The sequence below is a fragment of the Bipolaris oryzae genome (assembly GCF_000523455.1).
Source record: "Bipolaris oryzae ATCC 44560 unplaced genomic scaffold scaffold_142, whole genome shotgun sequence".
Lineage (NCBI taxonomy): Eukaryota > Fungi > Ascomycota > Dothideomycetes > Pleosporales > Pleosporaceae > Bipolaris > Bipolaris oryzae.
The window spans coordinates 26,816-41,917 of record NW_006911418.1 but is presented as its reverse complement, the minus strand read 5'-3'; the positions used below and the strand labels follow the sequence as shown (position 1 = coordinate 41,917).

Below are 15,102 nucleotides of genomic sequence, written 5' to 3'. Positions count from 1 at the left end.
TGTTGCCCCGGTAGGATCGAGTAAGTTACGAAGAAACGAGGCGGTTGGACGGCAGATTACGGAGTTGAAAGAAATAAAGAAAAAATCGGCCGAACTAACGACACGGCACAGTGACATTTGGGAAATTTTCTTTTCGACGAAAAAGGCGATCTGCAGTAGGCTACAAATAATAGGACCGCGATACGTCGATCCTCCGGTTTCTTTGCTTCTTTGAATGTTCCTTTCGTACCCACCTGCAATCTTCGACCGCGGCTGAATACTTATATATGGCGTTTCTCTGCTCAACCGCACCATGGAGCGGCGGACATATCCATGGGGGTGGTAGGTTTCCGCTCATGTACAATTCGTCACCACTGTACCGCTCTCCCGCCCGCTCAGAAAGCCTGCTTTGCGTTAGGACATGGCTAGTGGCGTGTTTGGCATTTGCTCGCTTCGTTGAGCAGAGCCGTCGAGGCCACGGAATGATGACAATTGGATCCAATGGTGTAATAAGCGACGAGGGACCGGGCCACACTTCGCAAGGCGGAAGGACAATGAGGGAGCCAGGGGGGGGGGTTTGACCCGCGGGACATGTCGCCACGCTAGTGTGGTGTGTGTGGTGAGCACTGCCATCGTTGCCCTGGAGGGGTTTTGTGAGATCTCCCGGCTGTCAGCAGAAGGGTCAGTTATAGAGTTCCCAGGCATCCCTTCGCTGTCGCGTCACGTCCCATGACAGCTATCCTATGGCCTCTTTTCACTTCCGCTGTCGCTTGATCTCCTTTGCCACTGCTCTTCATGGCGGGAGATGTTATTCCTCCGCCCTATGTCATCACCGCCAATGACAAGCGCGGCCTGATTGTCGTGACAGGCGCTTCGGTGTTGGCTTTTGTCTGGTGCTGCTCGTTGATCCGTGTCTGGCTGCGATGGAGATTAAAAGAGTGGAGATCAGATGGTGAGTACTTCGTCCTGCTCCTTCCAAATCCTAGAGATGTAGCGCATGCTGAAAATTCGCTTTTTTAGACTGGTGGCTTGCGGCAGCGACGCTGCTTGACACGGTTCAAACAGGCATCATTTTGCACCTTGTTACCCTGGGCTTGGGCGCATCTCAGGACAACATACCGTTACCGCAACTCGAGCAACTGGGTAAAGTAAGTCGGCCCCCCCCCCAACTTCTAGACTTGTGCTGGATCCGCACCAGGATGTGCTGCACTGGGCTCCACAGAAGCAACGTCTAACGGTCTGAATAGGAAGGTTTCGCAAGTCAGCTTCTGTACATCTTTGTGATCTTGGCCTCCAAACTATCCATTCTCTTCCTCCACCTACGGATATCGCCCGGAGGCTCGCATCGCATCGCAGTATGGGCGACCGTGGCTTTATCCTGCATATGGGTCGTAATATCTGTCGTACTGGTCTCTGTACCGTGTAATCCAACACAGACAATCCTAAATCACACCAACTGCAATAATCGGGTATGTATTTCCTCAGTCGCCTCCACTCAAAAAAATCAAAAAACAGAATGACTGACTGTATCGGTACAAGTGGTCCAAATGGCTCTCAATCGGCATTCTTGATATGGCAACCGAATTCTTCATCTTCACCTTAGCAGTGCTTCTAGTCCACTTCCTGCATATGCGACGCTGCGCAAAAGCCCTGGTCGTATTTGCATTCAGCGCGCGTCTCCCTGTCATCGCAATCGCAGCTGTCCGGCTGTACTTTCTGCGTGACCGCATAGCTGGGTCGTACACGTTCGACTACCTTGTGGCCACACAGTGGCAAATGGGCTACGCCATCATGAGTTGTACCATCACGGGTCTGGGCCCGTTCCTCAAGCCCTTCGACAGCGAGTACGTCGAGAGCTACAAGCACTACAACCACAGCAGCTCGCATCGCTCGGCGAGCCAGCACATGACGACAAGCTCGAGCGCAAGTTCTGTTCTGCCGCCTCGCCGTATCATGCCGCGGAAAAACCAAGACAACATTTCAGAGTCGTATTTGATGAATGATATGCCCTCGCGCAGTGGCAGTAAGCGAACTGTGCCCGACCATCGCCGCTCATCGTCTGGAGGAGAGCTACGGCAATCAGAAAGTCTCCCGCCCAATGCGCCGGTCATGTTGACGGCCGACGAGCACTTTCGCCCCACCCATATATACCGCGGCCACGAGGCTGAAGTATGGGTCGGGGAACGGAGTCCAAGTTTCCCTCTAGAAGAACCGTACACAAGCTCTGGAGCAAATGGCGCCCGACGACCGCACCTGGTTATTGGCAAGAAAAAAGAGTTCAAGATTGAGGTGGATAGGGCAAGCCGAATAGTGTAGGCGTTATTTGGACGAGTGCAACAATACCCCTTGTATAATTTTGCGTGCGGCACTGTAGGAACCAAGCCGGACTTGGTCCAGCAAGGCTACGCACAGACGACGATCCCACGATGCCTAAGATAACCCAAAAGTAGACCTCCAACAAAGGACCGTGTACATATTCCTTCGTAAATAGACAAAATCTGATCAATGGCATAATCTAAAGTGCAAGTCACCTGCTGTTGTTACTCGTAAAAGTCACTTCAAAGTGGAAACGCAAACAGCAAACAAAACTCCTCATTCCTATGCGAAAACCTATTATACACCAAGCAAAACGAGCAGTGTCCTGATTACCCGTGCTCCCCACAGTCATGCTCGCCCCTAGTATTCGCATTGATATCATGGGAAATAGTGCTTTTCCAATTGTTTCATGCGCCATATACCTCTGCCTCTTGTCCAAATACAGTCATGGAGAATCGGACACGGCTAATCGCACATCGAGGGGAATCTTGCAAAGGTTACCACTGGGTAGCGGCCACCTGGAACGGAAAATTTATAAAGGGTAAGAGAAGTTGTAATTCAATACGCTTGCTTATGCGGAGAATCGGCGCATAACCTTGGCGATGACTGCTATTGATTAGATGTGGTCTTTATATAGGCATACAAGAATACGTACCATGGAGAGCAACAACGCTGAAGATGAAGACAACAGACAGGGTCATGACAACAACAGGATCAACCTTCAGTCCGGGGGACTCATCGGTGTACAGCCCTGAACAAGTATGTTAGCAGAGTTCAAGGGTGATGTTTCCTCTTTGCGCTATTTCAAGCATCTCCCCACTGTAGACGTGAAGTTGAAGTTGATACATTTTCCAATTTCTTGGTTTCTTCCCATCCTACTGCCAGTCGAGTGAGTACTTACTCAGCATGGTGCTTGAGCTGCCTCCAGCACCGGCGGCCCTTGTGCTGCTTGGTCGCAGGTTGGCGGTCTTCTCAGCGCGGTCGGCAGCTGCCTTCCTTCGCATAACGGTCGCAGGGCCACCTGGGGGCTTTGGCGAAGCAGGGCGTGCGGTTGTTGAGCCTGAAGAGGCCGCGTTCGGTGAGGTGGCGCGTGGGGCAGACTGTTATTCCAGTTAGTGAATATGTTGAGGCATGCTGAGGTTTGGTCGGCGTATGAACGTCTTGTAGAAGGCACTGCTTGCATTTCCAGGAGAGCAAAGAAGCAGACGTAGGTTGCTGAAAGGTCGAGTAGAACAATTGCTCTCTCAACCCTCACTTGCAACACCTTGTCGTCTACACCTGTCGCATGCTCCTGTCTTGCAAGCAATGGGGCTGCTTCTTCATTGTCCAATGGCTTGGGGTGCGCTCGCGAGGGGGATGACTGACCATGATGGGCGATTTGAACGGCAACCGGTGCGAGATGGACAGAAGGTGGATGATGGAAAGGTCGTGGGAGGCTACAGGCGATAGTCACTCAAACAGCACCCAAAGGCCACGATTCTGGAGCTGGGGTTGCCGCGGCGCGCTAACCCTGATCTCGCTTGCGACTACGCTAGCAAGGGTCACGTGTTGTGTTCACTTCGCTTCCTCATATCGCGTTACAGCCATTCGCCCGGACCGGCGGCCGTATTGTGGAAAAATAGCAACCTCCAGAGCCAAATGTAATGTATTATAGCTCACAGGAAAAAAGAAAAAGAAAAGACCAAGTCGTTTCCCAAACCACCTTTTCCCATTACGCAGTTCCGTTAAATGTACCAGCCCTCATAACCTCCCAAGATGATCGAGGCAGCGTCGTGGCTGTCGCTCGTCGATGTAGAGGCTCTTGACCCGATCCGAAAAGCTAGCAACCGATAACAGCAAGACAACCTTTGACAAAACTCCCGCAAGTCCCCCATGAACCAATGCCAATCCGTGAACCCTGGCAGCAAACACCTGTACCCACTCGTGAAAAGGTATATCATCTCCAGCAAGACCCCAACAAGTACAGAGGCATGCGTCTGGTGCACCTCGAACCCACACGAAATATTCGCCGACCTTTCCCATTGACCTGCTCCGCCCAAGCTAGTACTTCAAAGACCGGCTTGGTATGCCTGAGACACCTGAAATGCAGTAACTCCGGATGTGCATCGTATCTCCCTAAACAAAACTCCATTTTCTAGCCCCAGACCGACGCCTGCACGCCCTGCGTGGGCGTGTTGCTCCAGGGGCCATTGTTCCAAATACCAACTCCCTTGTCCGTAACAGTCGAAGAGGGATTCATAGAAGCAGATGTAGTAGCAGCTGCATTATTCTGCTCGCTTGCATTGTACGAGTTGTAGCCCAGAGGCGACGGCAGAGGCGAGTTTGTGCGCTTGCCCATGGCAGCACCGGCAGGCTGCTGAAGGTTCTGGTTCTGGGGACGGGTGCCGATGGGGGCGACGCCGGAACCGTTGGCCTTTTGTCCTGGCACGGGTGGTGAGCCGCCGGGCGACGAGTTGGAGGTACGGTTGGCCTGTTGTGCCTCGAACAGATTGAATGCGGGGGCCTGTGTAGTCGAGGGGGACGAGGTGCTATTGGCACGGGCGTCCTGGGCGCTACTGGCCGCATCCTTGTCCCGGGGCGGCATCTGAACAGAGCCCTCGCCCGCAGCATTCTGGGCCTGCATGCCGAAAGGGTCAAAAGCGAGGGGAGACGGCCCGCGTCCGGCACTCGAAGTCTGAACGCGAACGTCCTGGCTCGAGGTTGGGTTGTTGTTGTACAGAGTAGAGGTCTCGCCATACAAAGCACGGTGCTGGCGGGCGATGAGTTCGCGGCGCTCGTCTTCATTCATGGCATTGGGGCTCATGGAGCGGTCCGACTTGGAGCCTGAGCCCGAAACGTCTGTATTACCCTAAGTCAACTGTCTGTCCTGCTTCTATTGTTGCCCAGATTCCGAGTCCTTACTTCTGTGATATTGCTGCTCCTGGTGATAGTTGCGCAGCTCACGCTCTCGCTGGGCTGCCATCCGTCGCTTCGCCTGTGCCATCTGGTCCGCATCGTTGGGTCTGGGCGCATAGCGCTGGTTCTGGTAGAAGCCCTGTACATTGGAAGCCGAGTGGGAGCGGGAGCCGTCGTACTCGCTGACTGAGTGGTGGCGCTGAGGACCGCCCATGCGCTGCTGGTCTGTGGTGTGTATGTTAGTATGCATTGGTGATGTGTGTGTATGTGTGTGTATGTGTGTGTGTGTATGGGTGTACGTGTGTATACGGGAATGCATACCATAATCGGGGTATGGGCGAGGACCGCCTCCCATCATGGGCATGGACTCACGGCGGGCAGCGCCCATGGGCGTGGGAGGGAATCCGGGGCCAAAGGGCTTGCCGCTCTTAGCGAGATTTTCAATGGCACGGTCGACCTCTGTGATGGTGTCAGTGTAAGCGTACCAAAAGTATGTACAAAAGATAGTGTGTCTTGTCACTGCCATGATTGGTGTATTGGACGCCAAACATGGCACTGACAGACGACACTGGCGCAAGACAGAGGACATGCAACGTACCCTCGAACTGAGAAGCGTAGGCATTGGCGACTTCGCTGTTGACGGTGGAGCTAGTGCCTACATCTGGGTGAATGGATGCACTGTGACTGGCGGGGCGCATTGGTGTAGTACCTGATCGCGAGGGCGGGGGAGGTTGCTCCCACGAGGGCTGTCGACCAGGAGCTGGTGCGTTCCACGACGCGTCGTTGTAGTAGGACATGGTGGTTGCGGGAATATTCGTGGCCGGATATGGAAGACTCGAGATAGTAGTAGCGCCGAGCCGGTGGAGAGGCTAGGAGATCTGTGAGGAAGCAGGTGAGCAGGTGTGCTTGGGGCAGAAAAACAGGCACAGGAGGCAATTGGCGTCGACTTGGGGGGGGGGGGGAGAAGAGGGTGGGACTGGCGTCGTCGGGTTTGAGGCGACACGAGGGGGGGGCGAGGGCGGGAGATCAAGTCGAGGCGGGCAGCGGAAAATTTTGGTGGAGAGGGCACATGTTTTGGAGACTGAGGGGGAGGCCCTAGTGGGGACTAGGGGTCGTGGGCTCATACTCACGGTGAAGGCGACAAAAGGAGCGACAGCTGTCCACTAAGCCGAGGGCAAGGTGAAGTCAGCGAGTGAAGGACAGCTGGGAGCGGGTGGGTAGGGGTCAGGAGGGACTCGGGAGATATCGCGGGCGTGGGTGAGGATTATGTCGAAAGGGGATGCTGGGGACGCTCGACTACTCGCGCTAAGCAGGCCGAGCGAAGAGCTATCCACTTTATTCATCTCGGCCTCGAGACACGGGCCTCAGCAGCTGCAGTCAGTTAGCTGGCCGTCGTCGAGGCAAGGCAAGGCAAGGCATGCCATGCCATGCCGCCTTTGCACGCGCAGTTGGGCCAACGGCGGCCTCGATGCAACCCGTCGGGGCTCTCTCGTACAGCGACGGCGTGGGCGGACGCATGGGTGCATGACGTCCATGGCGGGCTGCTGCGGGACATGCATACATGTGTAGTGTAGTTTGTACAGGGTGTATGGATGGACGGAGGTACATGGACATACTTGGTACCTACTTACTTTAGATACATACGTACATAAGTACATAGTGGCTTAGGCTGGCAGCCCGCCTAGCGAACCGTTGTTCGGTCCCTCATCAGACGACGGAGCTGCCCGCCCGCCCACAAGCACATGCCTGCTTTGCCGCTGCTCTCGAATGTCGACGAGCACCGAGAGCACCGAGTCTAGCGAAACCCGGGGGGCATGGTGAGGATAAGGGCGAGGGCGAGGGCGAGGACGAGGACGAGAGGGTGCCGTGCTGGGCCATGCATCTGACCCCATGGCCATCTATGGCCGACTGCGAACGAACGGGCTTGGGCTGCACGATGCGGGGCATGCAATGAGCAGCGTGCCACACTCTCCAATGAGCACCCGGCAACGACAGGCGCCTGCGAAAATATCAACTTGTGGCTGACTCCTCCGCACTCCCACCCATCGAGCCCGCCGTCCGCCCGTCGTCCACCCATCCATCGTCCATGGCCATGGCCCATCACGACATGGCTGCCCAGCTGCCCAGCTGCCCAGCTGCCGCCGGCCCTGTTGCCGCAAAAGGCTGCCAGTCCGCGCTTAGAGCGCTTCGCCATGCACTACACGCCCACTTGTGCATGTGGGAACAGGACGTCGGCATGCGACGAGCAGCGAGCGACCGTTGTCGGAACATGGTGCCGGCAATTTGGCTGTGTGGGTGGGCTCCACCATGTGCTTGAATAGCACACACACACACACACATGAAATATCTCTCATCTGTACTATCTATATACGCACCCAGACACACAGCACAAGCACGCAACACTATATGACCACTACCCACAAATGCCGCAATACCATGCAGTTTTTGCTTTGTTCGGCTAGACATGCGCTCCCGCCTACCCCAGCTTTTGTAGCTCGCCTACGTGCCCTGCCGTTACGCTACCACCACTAACAAGTATTCTCGAATCTAGTAGTATGTAGTCACACACGTTTGGGGGCACGGGAATCCGTGCTTCACCATGCATCCTTTCTTTTGCCCCTGTCCCGCCTATCCACCTTTCCAAAGCCTGTCTTCCCTTTGCTACACCTACTTTACCACAGTCGTGACTTCCATCTCGCCCACCACCAACTGCGCTCCTTCCACGCCGTCGTCATCGCCATCGTCTCGGCCAAATGTTTGCTTTTGGGTCGCCCCTGCCCCTCTCCAACGTCATGCCCCCACGCGCCTGCCACAAACCGTTTGTCTCAACCGTCACCCATGACACCAGTCACACCCCCTTCGTCTCTTGCCAAACGCCCGTATACATAGCCTCTTAAGCCGTCACGCATCGTCTCGTGCAACCTCATCGCCCGTGCGCCAAATCGAACAAGGCCGCATCAAGCAAAACAATGCAGCAATTCAAGGCCCCACCACCTCAGCCTTTGGCACAAGAGCTCGGTTTGCTGTTAGATTGCCCTTCACAATCCCTCAAACGTCACTGGCGTACATGAATGGAACAGAAGAAATAGCCAGGAGGACCGACTCTTTGATCTCGACCGGCAAAATGCACCTCCTGCTTTCCATGCCTTTTCGTTATCAAAGAGACAGAACAAACCTGCCCAGACCCTCCATTCTGTCCGCATATGCGCCGCGCCATGTCTTCGGATGCCACATTCTTCCATGACCTGCCCACGGAGCTCATTCTGGACATTTGCGATTTCCTGCCACTGGACGCTTTGCTGGCACTCAAGCTCACAGCTCCACGGCTTAACACTATGATCCGCCTGGACCCACGCCGTTGGCAGGATGTCCTTTCGCCCTGTGCACGACGTGCAATACACAGCTATTTGAACCCGTCACCACGAAAGCCCGATCAACAGCACTGTCGGCTCTGCAATTCTGCCTATCCTGTTGCCATGTTCAGCTCATCAACCAGTCCAGCATGCATTCCCATGAAGCTCACCACTACGCCCCATGACGTAGTCCAATTACCATCCAACATCTGCTCCTGGCACGTGAGTAGACTTGCAAGAGTCATCCACACAGGCCACAGCGGCAGAAACAAATGGACCAGTTGCAAGGACGACATGTGTATGCATTGTGGAAACATCATGGGCTGGGCAAGATGAAGCTGTAACATGTGATAGTTGTGGCTTCTGGGCAGTCCGGACCTATACTCGCCATCTCAACAACAGCAAAGAGTGCCAGAGATTTCTCTTTTGGAGAGAAGCTTCAGGGCTGGCTGGTAGTGACGCCGGTCAGCTATGGGTTTGGGAAGCCTGTGTAGATGATGATGGTAAGTTTTCACTCACTTTTGCGCTGATTGTGTGTAAGTTGAAGTCCCTTGAACAAGCTGACCCTTCTAGATGACTTTCACGTGATTTCAGAAATCAACCTGCCAATTCGATCCACATAACATCAGCCAGGTCACGTATGTCGACGAAACTCCTTCAAGCCGCATCATGTCACGCTTTCTGCGCTTGTACTCTTTAATTCATTTGATATCGTTTAGAATCCAGTCTTTTGGTCATAAATTGTCGTCTTCTCGTCGGTCCCAAGCCCGGCCTTTTCCGCATCGCCACGAGTACTCTGCGACCAGGCTCGCTGCTCTTGCCCCCACGTCCGCACACTCATCAGAGCCCACCACTGCACAAAAATCAAGACCATGCTAAAGCCTGCACACCAAAACTTGACGGTGCTAAGACTCCTAGTGCACTGTTCCAGCCACTCGGTGTCCCACCCAAAGCCGGCATCGATGTCGCGGCATATGGCTGATTCGTCAACCGTGTAGCTCGGAGTTACCGGATTTAGTGTTCGGAAGTCCCAGGGCAGGGCCATGTTGACGATTGCGATTGTGAGAAATGACAGAGTCATTGTGTGCAGCAGGGTGTAAGCTGACACTAGACTTGGCAGTGCCTGTGTTATCGCATTGTAAGCACCCATGCGTCATGACAAACAAGACTCGCAGTAGTTCCGGACGATCAGAGAGTCCGTCGCACGAAACGCGGGGCAAGGAAAACAAGCTGCTGACTTACCCGTAGTGCGCCAACCAAGCCGAGAATGCTTGCACCGCAAGCAAGCAGGTTGTAGGTGATGGGAAAGTATGCGCCGTCGAGATCCGAGCCGGGCAGCGCAAAGGACATGGCGAGGAGGCCATGTGCGCAAAAGGTGAGCACGGGGAGGACGATGGCTAGGAACCTGTTGGACATGTCATGTCAGAATTGCGCCAGGACAGACAAGTGCAAAAAACAACAAAACATACCTCATTTGGCTCTGCTCGCTGGATGATGATGATGCCATTATCAAAATGGAGTGTGTGTGTGGTGTTGAGTTCTCAAGTCCAGCTTTTTTTTTGCCTTCAGCGTCGCAACGCTTTCCTTTGTCGAGACAACGACGACGCTTTGCAATGCGACACAGTTGCGATAAAAACGACGCGAGAGGGGGAGGAGAGGAGATCGCAAACAAAAAAAAGAGGAAGAGAGGAAACCAGTCCGCGCAAAAGACAAACGGTCGCGTATATTCAACAAAGTTTATAATCGGGGGTACAAAAAAAGCAAAGACACACCACACACACAGACACAACTCTTTACGGCCCGCCCGAGGAAACAAGGGAAACCCACAAAGGCTCACGCGCGCGCAAAGACCAGTTTCGTCGACGTCAGTTTTCCTTTCTTTCTTTCTCTTCGCCCCGGTTCAGCGGCAGGGAAGGAATGGGGAAAAAAAAGGAAATAAGAAAACGGGATCGAAGCGGCGGATGAGGTGAGCGGAAGGGCGGAGGGGGTGGGCGGGATATGTAAGTAATCCGGGGTATTATGTTGGTTTTACGACTTCTCGGATATAAAGGGCTGATGAGTAATGTGTGTCAAGTGCGTATTGTGCGTATGTGCTGCTATTCCTTGTGTTTCCCTTTTTGTGTGTCTCTCTCTCTTTTTTTTTAAACCCCCTTTTTGAAGAAGAGATGGGATGAGACGTTTGATAGGGAGGTTTCGTAGTAGTAGTAGTGGTGGTGGTAAAGAGTATGTGTAACAAACCACTACAACGGACGATACACGGGGGTTTTGTTCAAGGCGTTAAAAGAAAAGGTAGGATTGGGGGAGATTTGGGGGAGATTTGGGGAGGGGGAAAAGGGCAAAAGAGATGAGGCTGAAGTTGACTAAAAAAAGTCAAAAGAACCAAAACAACACACCGACGTCATGAGTTTTTTATTCGTTCGTTACCCTGCCTGACTCTCTCTCTCCCTCTCTCTCTCTCTCTCGCACACACTTGCTCGCTCGCGCCACAGGGGGGGTGGGGTGGGGTGTGCGCGCGCGCGAAGCGGGACTCCCGTATTCCGTGTTCGATACGAAACCCTCTTGTCTAATCGGAAAATCCTTCATGTACATTGTTTCCCATCTAACTGGGAAAGAGGGTGGGGCTGGGTTATATTTGCCCAGTTGATTCATCCAATGGTGAAATGGGACGCTTGTATGTGCATGTGTGTGTATGGGTGTGTGTGTCTCTCTCTCTCTCTCTTTTTCTCTCCTTCTCTCTCTATCTATCTATCTCTCTTTCCTAAACCTGACATGACCAAGCTTTTTTTTGTTTTTCGGCGATGCGCGGATGGACGTGCGCAAAAGCCCGCCCAGCTTGTCCGCTGTTCCGTCTTCTCCCCCCCACCCCACCCTTCCGGCGAAAAGCGAAAAGCGAAAAGCGCATACATTATTGTAAACTAGAGAGTTGAAAGGAGGGGGTGGGATAGCGGTGATGTCACCGTTTTTTCTTTCTTTACATGTTATCTTGTTCACTGCTTTATTTTGACATGTGGGCAAGTTTTGTTAAGATATTAAATGAAGTGTATGGATAATTCAAAAAAAAAGGATTTATACATATATGAAGCGAGTTTGGCATGTATCACTCTAACCTGACTTTTTCGCCCAAATAACCCTGTCCTATCGAATGAACTACCGCCAGCCAGCCAGCCAGCACCACCACCGGCACTGCACACGCAGCCGCGCATCCGGGGGCCATGGTTTGCATGCACATGCAAAACAGCATCTCGGGGGTTTTTTTTCTCTCTTTCGGAATCTGAGGCCGATTTCATTATTATTAAGCCTTGATCTGCACTTTCCACCTTCCCTTCTTTCTTGCGCTCGGAGCTAAGCGGACGAGAGTTGCAGTGAATGTGTGTGGGTGTGTGGGTGTTGGGGCTTGGCTGTTTCTTTGGGGTGAGAGGAGGTGAGGGTTTGAGGCTTCGGACTAAAAAGGGTGGAAGGGCGGATGTGTGTGATGTGTGTCACGCGATCGGGGATCGGGTATCGGATATGGGTCGGGGGTTGGTATTTGGAAAATACCCGACTTGCACGACCTTTTTTTTTTATCTAGTAAATGGTAGATACGCAGATACCATCTTCCGTGTGTGTGTGTCAGATAGATAAACTGAGCTAGGATGGGCAGGAAGCGGGGAATTATGGTTCCTTCCACTACTTGCATAGTCCTGGGACTTTTAGTTCATGTGAATGAGGGGGGTTGAGGGGAGAGTGGTTATCCTTGCTTCGCATCATCACGGCACGTTGCTCACACGTGTGAAGGGTCTGCTAAGGGGGAGTGGACGGAGATAAGCGGCGTGGTTTTGCTCCGAAGGAAAAAGTGATGATTTACTGGGTGCGAACACGTGAGTTTCACGTTATTTCGTACAGATCGCGATGTCACCGTAGTACCATACCCACAAAAGAAGCCGGCGTCACGTGGCATTTTAGATTGGGTACTCTTGTTATGGTGAAATGACAAAATGCCATGCTGCATGTCTAAAGTAAAGTTTGCAGCTACAGTGGCTAGCTTCGATCTTCCTCGGAGACCAAGCAGTCATGGCGTCATTGGTCGAAGCTTTTGGGGTTTTCGTTACGTGTAGACATGAAATAGTCAGCTATTGCTAGCAGCTAGTATAGTTTGCCGAATAGGTGCCGATTGGGGAGTGGGACATGTGATTATGACGTCGATAAAACAACAAAAACAAAAGAACAGAAGTGGAAGAAGTGCATAGGCGACTTTGTTTAATTATTGCTACTATTTTCATATCACGTCAATAGTAGTCGTTAAGTCAGGGGATGCGACACTTGCGTTGGTTGATTGAGCACTTGTATTTTATTTCGTGTTGATATATACTTAATATCCTACCTGATTCATATTCATACCCATCATCCTTTCGATGTTGAGTTCATCGAATAATTCGTAAAAACGTTCCGTGAAAAGAAAAACAGCAAAAAGAGTTCATCGACTTATCCCGTCTATGCAAAGACGTAGCAAGGGATACCGTACTATTATAAACATGTTAGCCAACACCTTCGTTGATAACTCGCAAGGATATAAAACGTACGTTGGTAGGAGCATTGAACTTGAGGTTCTTGTCCAGACCTGAAATCTCCTCAATCTCACTGTCCTTGAGATCAAAGCTGGTAACATCCAAGTTTTGCGCCAGGCGGTTTGGCGAGTTGGACTTGGGGATAACACTCAGACCGCGCTGAGTGGACCAGCGGAGAAGAACCTGTGCGGGAGTCTTGCCGTGAGCCTCTGCAATCTTCTTGATGACGGGGTGGTCGAATAGAAGAGGTGTGTCGGCGGCAACCTTCATGTCACACTCGAGGAAGCTCTGGGGGCCGAACGACGAGTAGGCGGTGACCTTGATGTCGTGCTGGCGGGCGAGCTCAATGAGGTGGGGTTGGACATAGTAAGGGTGGTGTTCGATCTGGAGGGTAGCGGGCTTGACCTTGGCGTAGGTGAAGAGGTCAAGGAGGAGGGCGCCGCTGTAGTTGCTTACACCAATGCTCTTTGCGAGGCCCTTGCTCTTGATGTCTTCAAAGGCTTCCCATGTGCTTTGTAGGCTGGCGTTGCTGTGCTCGATCTTGCTCTCGCCATCGTAGTACCAGCCTGGTGGGTAGCGAACCTTGGGGTCGACGTATTTGAGGGCGACGGGGAAGTGGATGAGGTAGAGGTCGAAGTAGTCAACGCCCCAGTCGGCAAGTTGCTTGCGGACAATGGGCTCGACTTGCTCGCGGTCGTGGAAGGTTTGCCAGAGCTTGCTGACGATGAAGAGGTCCTCACGCTTTACGAGGCCCTCCTTTATGGCGCGGGCCACGCCCTGGCCGCACTCGACTTCGTTGCCGTAGTCTGTTCAAGATTGAATCGTCAGTATGGGTTGCAGGAGCACGTGAGGAGGCTCGGGCTTCGTTCCGATGGATGACGCTAGCATTCCGATGCAGGGCCAAGCATGTACAGCAGCCACCGGTAATTCGGGGCGTCTCGCGGTAACAGGCACCAATTCTGCTGACCATTTGCCAGATGGTGGGGTTACAGGAAGAAGAAAGAGAGCAGAGAGAAAAAAAAGATATGGTGTGCTCAACACGAATTTACGTACCGCATGCACCGTCAAACAGCCTGTAGCCAGCCTTGATGGCGTTGTAAACAGTATCAGCACAAGTGGCATTGTCGACCTTCCACAGTCCAAAGCCGACCTGGGGCATCTTGTTGCCATCGTTGAGGGTAACGAAAGGGACGTTTGAAGCCATTGTAGCGAAAAAGCTGGGGTTGGCAAGTCTAGTCTTGAAAGCTGGTACGGTATGCGCTCGAGGGGCAATGCAGCGGGTCTTGATTGACGACGACAACGACAACAAAGCAGAAGAAGAAGACGAGGAGAGAGATGTGAAGAGACGAGGAGTAGAAGCAGTGGAGAAGGCAGCGGCGCAACGCAGCGTATTAATACTACCGGCACGGCAAATGGGTCTAGCAATCATGGCTTCGTGATATCAAACGTGTATTTTGCAGACGGAACTTCAGACCATTCTGCCCCCCCCAGGCACAACAAACAGCCTGCCGTCTATATAACGCCGTCTCAGAGGCTAGTTTGAGCCAAATGACCCTGCGTCTTCACCCGGACGACTGGGTTAACCATGCCTTTGCTTTGCTTTTGCGAGCCCTCATTCGCCATCGGCAGGCCTGCCATTTTACCCTGCCAGGACCACTGTAGCCTTTATGACGGCTACTCAGCAGCGCAGCAGGTAGCTACACGTCGTCTCGTGTAAGCGTGACTTTGGACGGGCTCGCCGTCTGTCTCCTGCTCTCCCAGGTGCCCGGCAAATTCTACGACGGCCAGGATAAATAGCGGCTTCTCTCAACAGACTGGTATCGCGAGGGACCTTGCTCAAACTCAAACTGCAGCGTATCATGGCACGTATGCGTGGTAAAAAACGGGCGCGGCAGCATATCAGAGCGACCGCAGTTTTGCGTGGTGGGGTAGCATGTGCCCCTCTTGCTCCACAATGCGGCCCTGCCACTGCGCGGTAGGCGGATAAAATACCTGTTAGTAACGAGGCACCGGAT

The 15,102-nt window shown here is 53.0% G+C and overlaps 7 protein-coding genes across 7 annotated transcripts; 3 read left to right on the top strand and 4 right to left on the bottom strand.

The window, feature by feature from the left end:
• Positions 1 to 774: 774 nt before the first annotated feature.
• Positions 775 to 2,295, top strand: COCMIDRAFT_28909 (uncharacterized protein; the record flags this gene model as incomplete). The annotated part of the gene is made up of 4 exons (XM_007692814.1): positions 775 to 931; positions 1,000 to 1,127; positions 1,227 to 1,448; positions 1,519 to 2,295. 4 exons carry the CDS (start codon positions 775 to 777, stop codon positions 2,293 to 2,295), a joined length of 1,284 nt encoding a protein of 427 aa, XP_007691004.1.
• A 350-nt stretch (positions 2,296 to 2,645) lies between these two features.
• On the top strand, positions 2,646 to 2,840 carry COCMIDRAFT_39474 (uncharacterized protein; the record flags this gene model as incomplete). The annotated part of the gene is made up of 1 exon (XM_007692818.1): positions 2,646 to 2,840. The coding sequence occupies one exon, from the start codon at positions 2,646 to 2,648 to the stop codon at positions 2,838 to 2,840; it is 195 nt and encodes a 64-aa protein (XP_007691008.1).
• A 26-nt stretch (positions 2,841 to 2,866) lies between these two features.
• COCMIDRAFT_39473 (uncharacterized protein) lies at positions 2,867 to 5,987 on the bottom strand (the record flags this gene model as incomplete). The annotated part of the gene is made up of 7 exons (XM_007692817.1): positions 2,867 to 2,901; positions 2,951 to 3,046; positions 3,197 to 3,395; positions 4,502 to 5,133; positions 5,197 to 5,415; positions 5,512 to 5,649; positions 5,789 to 5,987. 7 exons carry the CDS (start codon positions 5,985 to 5,987, stop codon positions 2,867 to 2,869), a joined length of 1,518 nt encoding a protein of 505 aa, XP_007691007.1.
• Positions 5,988 to 6,985: 998 nt separating this feature from the next.
• On the bottom strand, positions 6,986 to 7,384 carry COCMIDRAFT_28906 (uncharacterized protein; the record flags this gene model as incomplete). Its single annotated transcript, XM_007692813.1, has 1 exon — positions 6,986 to 7,384. The coding sequence occupies one exon, from the start codon at positions 7,382 to 7,384 to the stop codon at positions 6,986 to 6,988; it is 399 nt and encodes a 132-aa protein (XP_007691003.1).
• Positions 7,385 to 8,405: 1,021 nt separating this feature from the next.
• COCMIDRAFT_28905 (uncharacterized protein) lies at positions 8,406 to 9,098 on the top strand (the record flags this gene model as incomplete). The annotated part of the gene is made up of 3 exons (XM_007692812.1): positions 8,406 to 8,765; positions 8,797 to 9,046; positions 9,085 to 9,098. 3 exons carry the CDS (start codon positions 8,406 to 8,408, stop codon positions 9,096 to 9,098), a joined length of 624 nt encoding a protein of 207 aa, XP_007691002.1.
• Positions 9,099 to 9,258: 160 nt separating this feature from the next.
• COCMIDRAFT_7952 (uncharacterized protein) lies at positions 9,259 to 10,050 on the bottom strand (the record flags this gene model as incomplete). The annotated part of the gene is made up of 3 exons (XM_007692808.1): positions 9,259 to 9,666; positions 9,786 to 9,948; positions 10,013 to 10,050. The coding sequence occupies 3 exons, from the start codon at positions 10,048 to 10,050 to the stop codon at positions 9,259 to 9,261; spliced, it is 609 nt and encodes a 202-aa protein (XP_007690998.1).
• A 2,963-nt stretch (positions 10,051 to 13,013) lies between these two features.
• Positions 13,014 to 14,291, bottom strand: COCMIDRAFT_103379 (uncharacterized protein; the record flags this gene model as incomplete). Its single annotated transcript, XM_007692828.1, has 3 exons — positions 13,014 to 13,043; positions 13,103 to 13,893; positions 14,141 to 14,291. The coding sequence occupies 3 exons, from the start codon at positions 14,289 to 14,291 to the stop codon at positions 13,014 to 13,016; spliced, it is 972 nt and encodes a 323-aa protein (XP_007691018.1).
• Between the last annotated feature and the right edge of the window lie 811 nt (positions 14,292 to 15,102).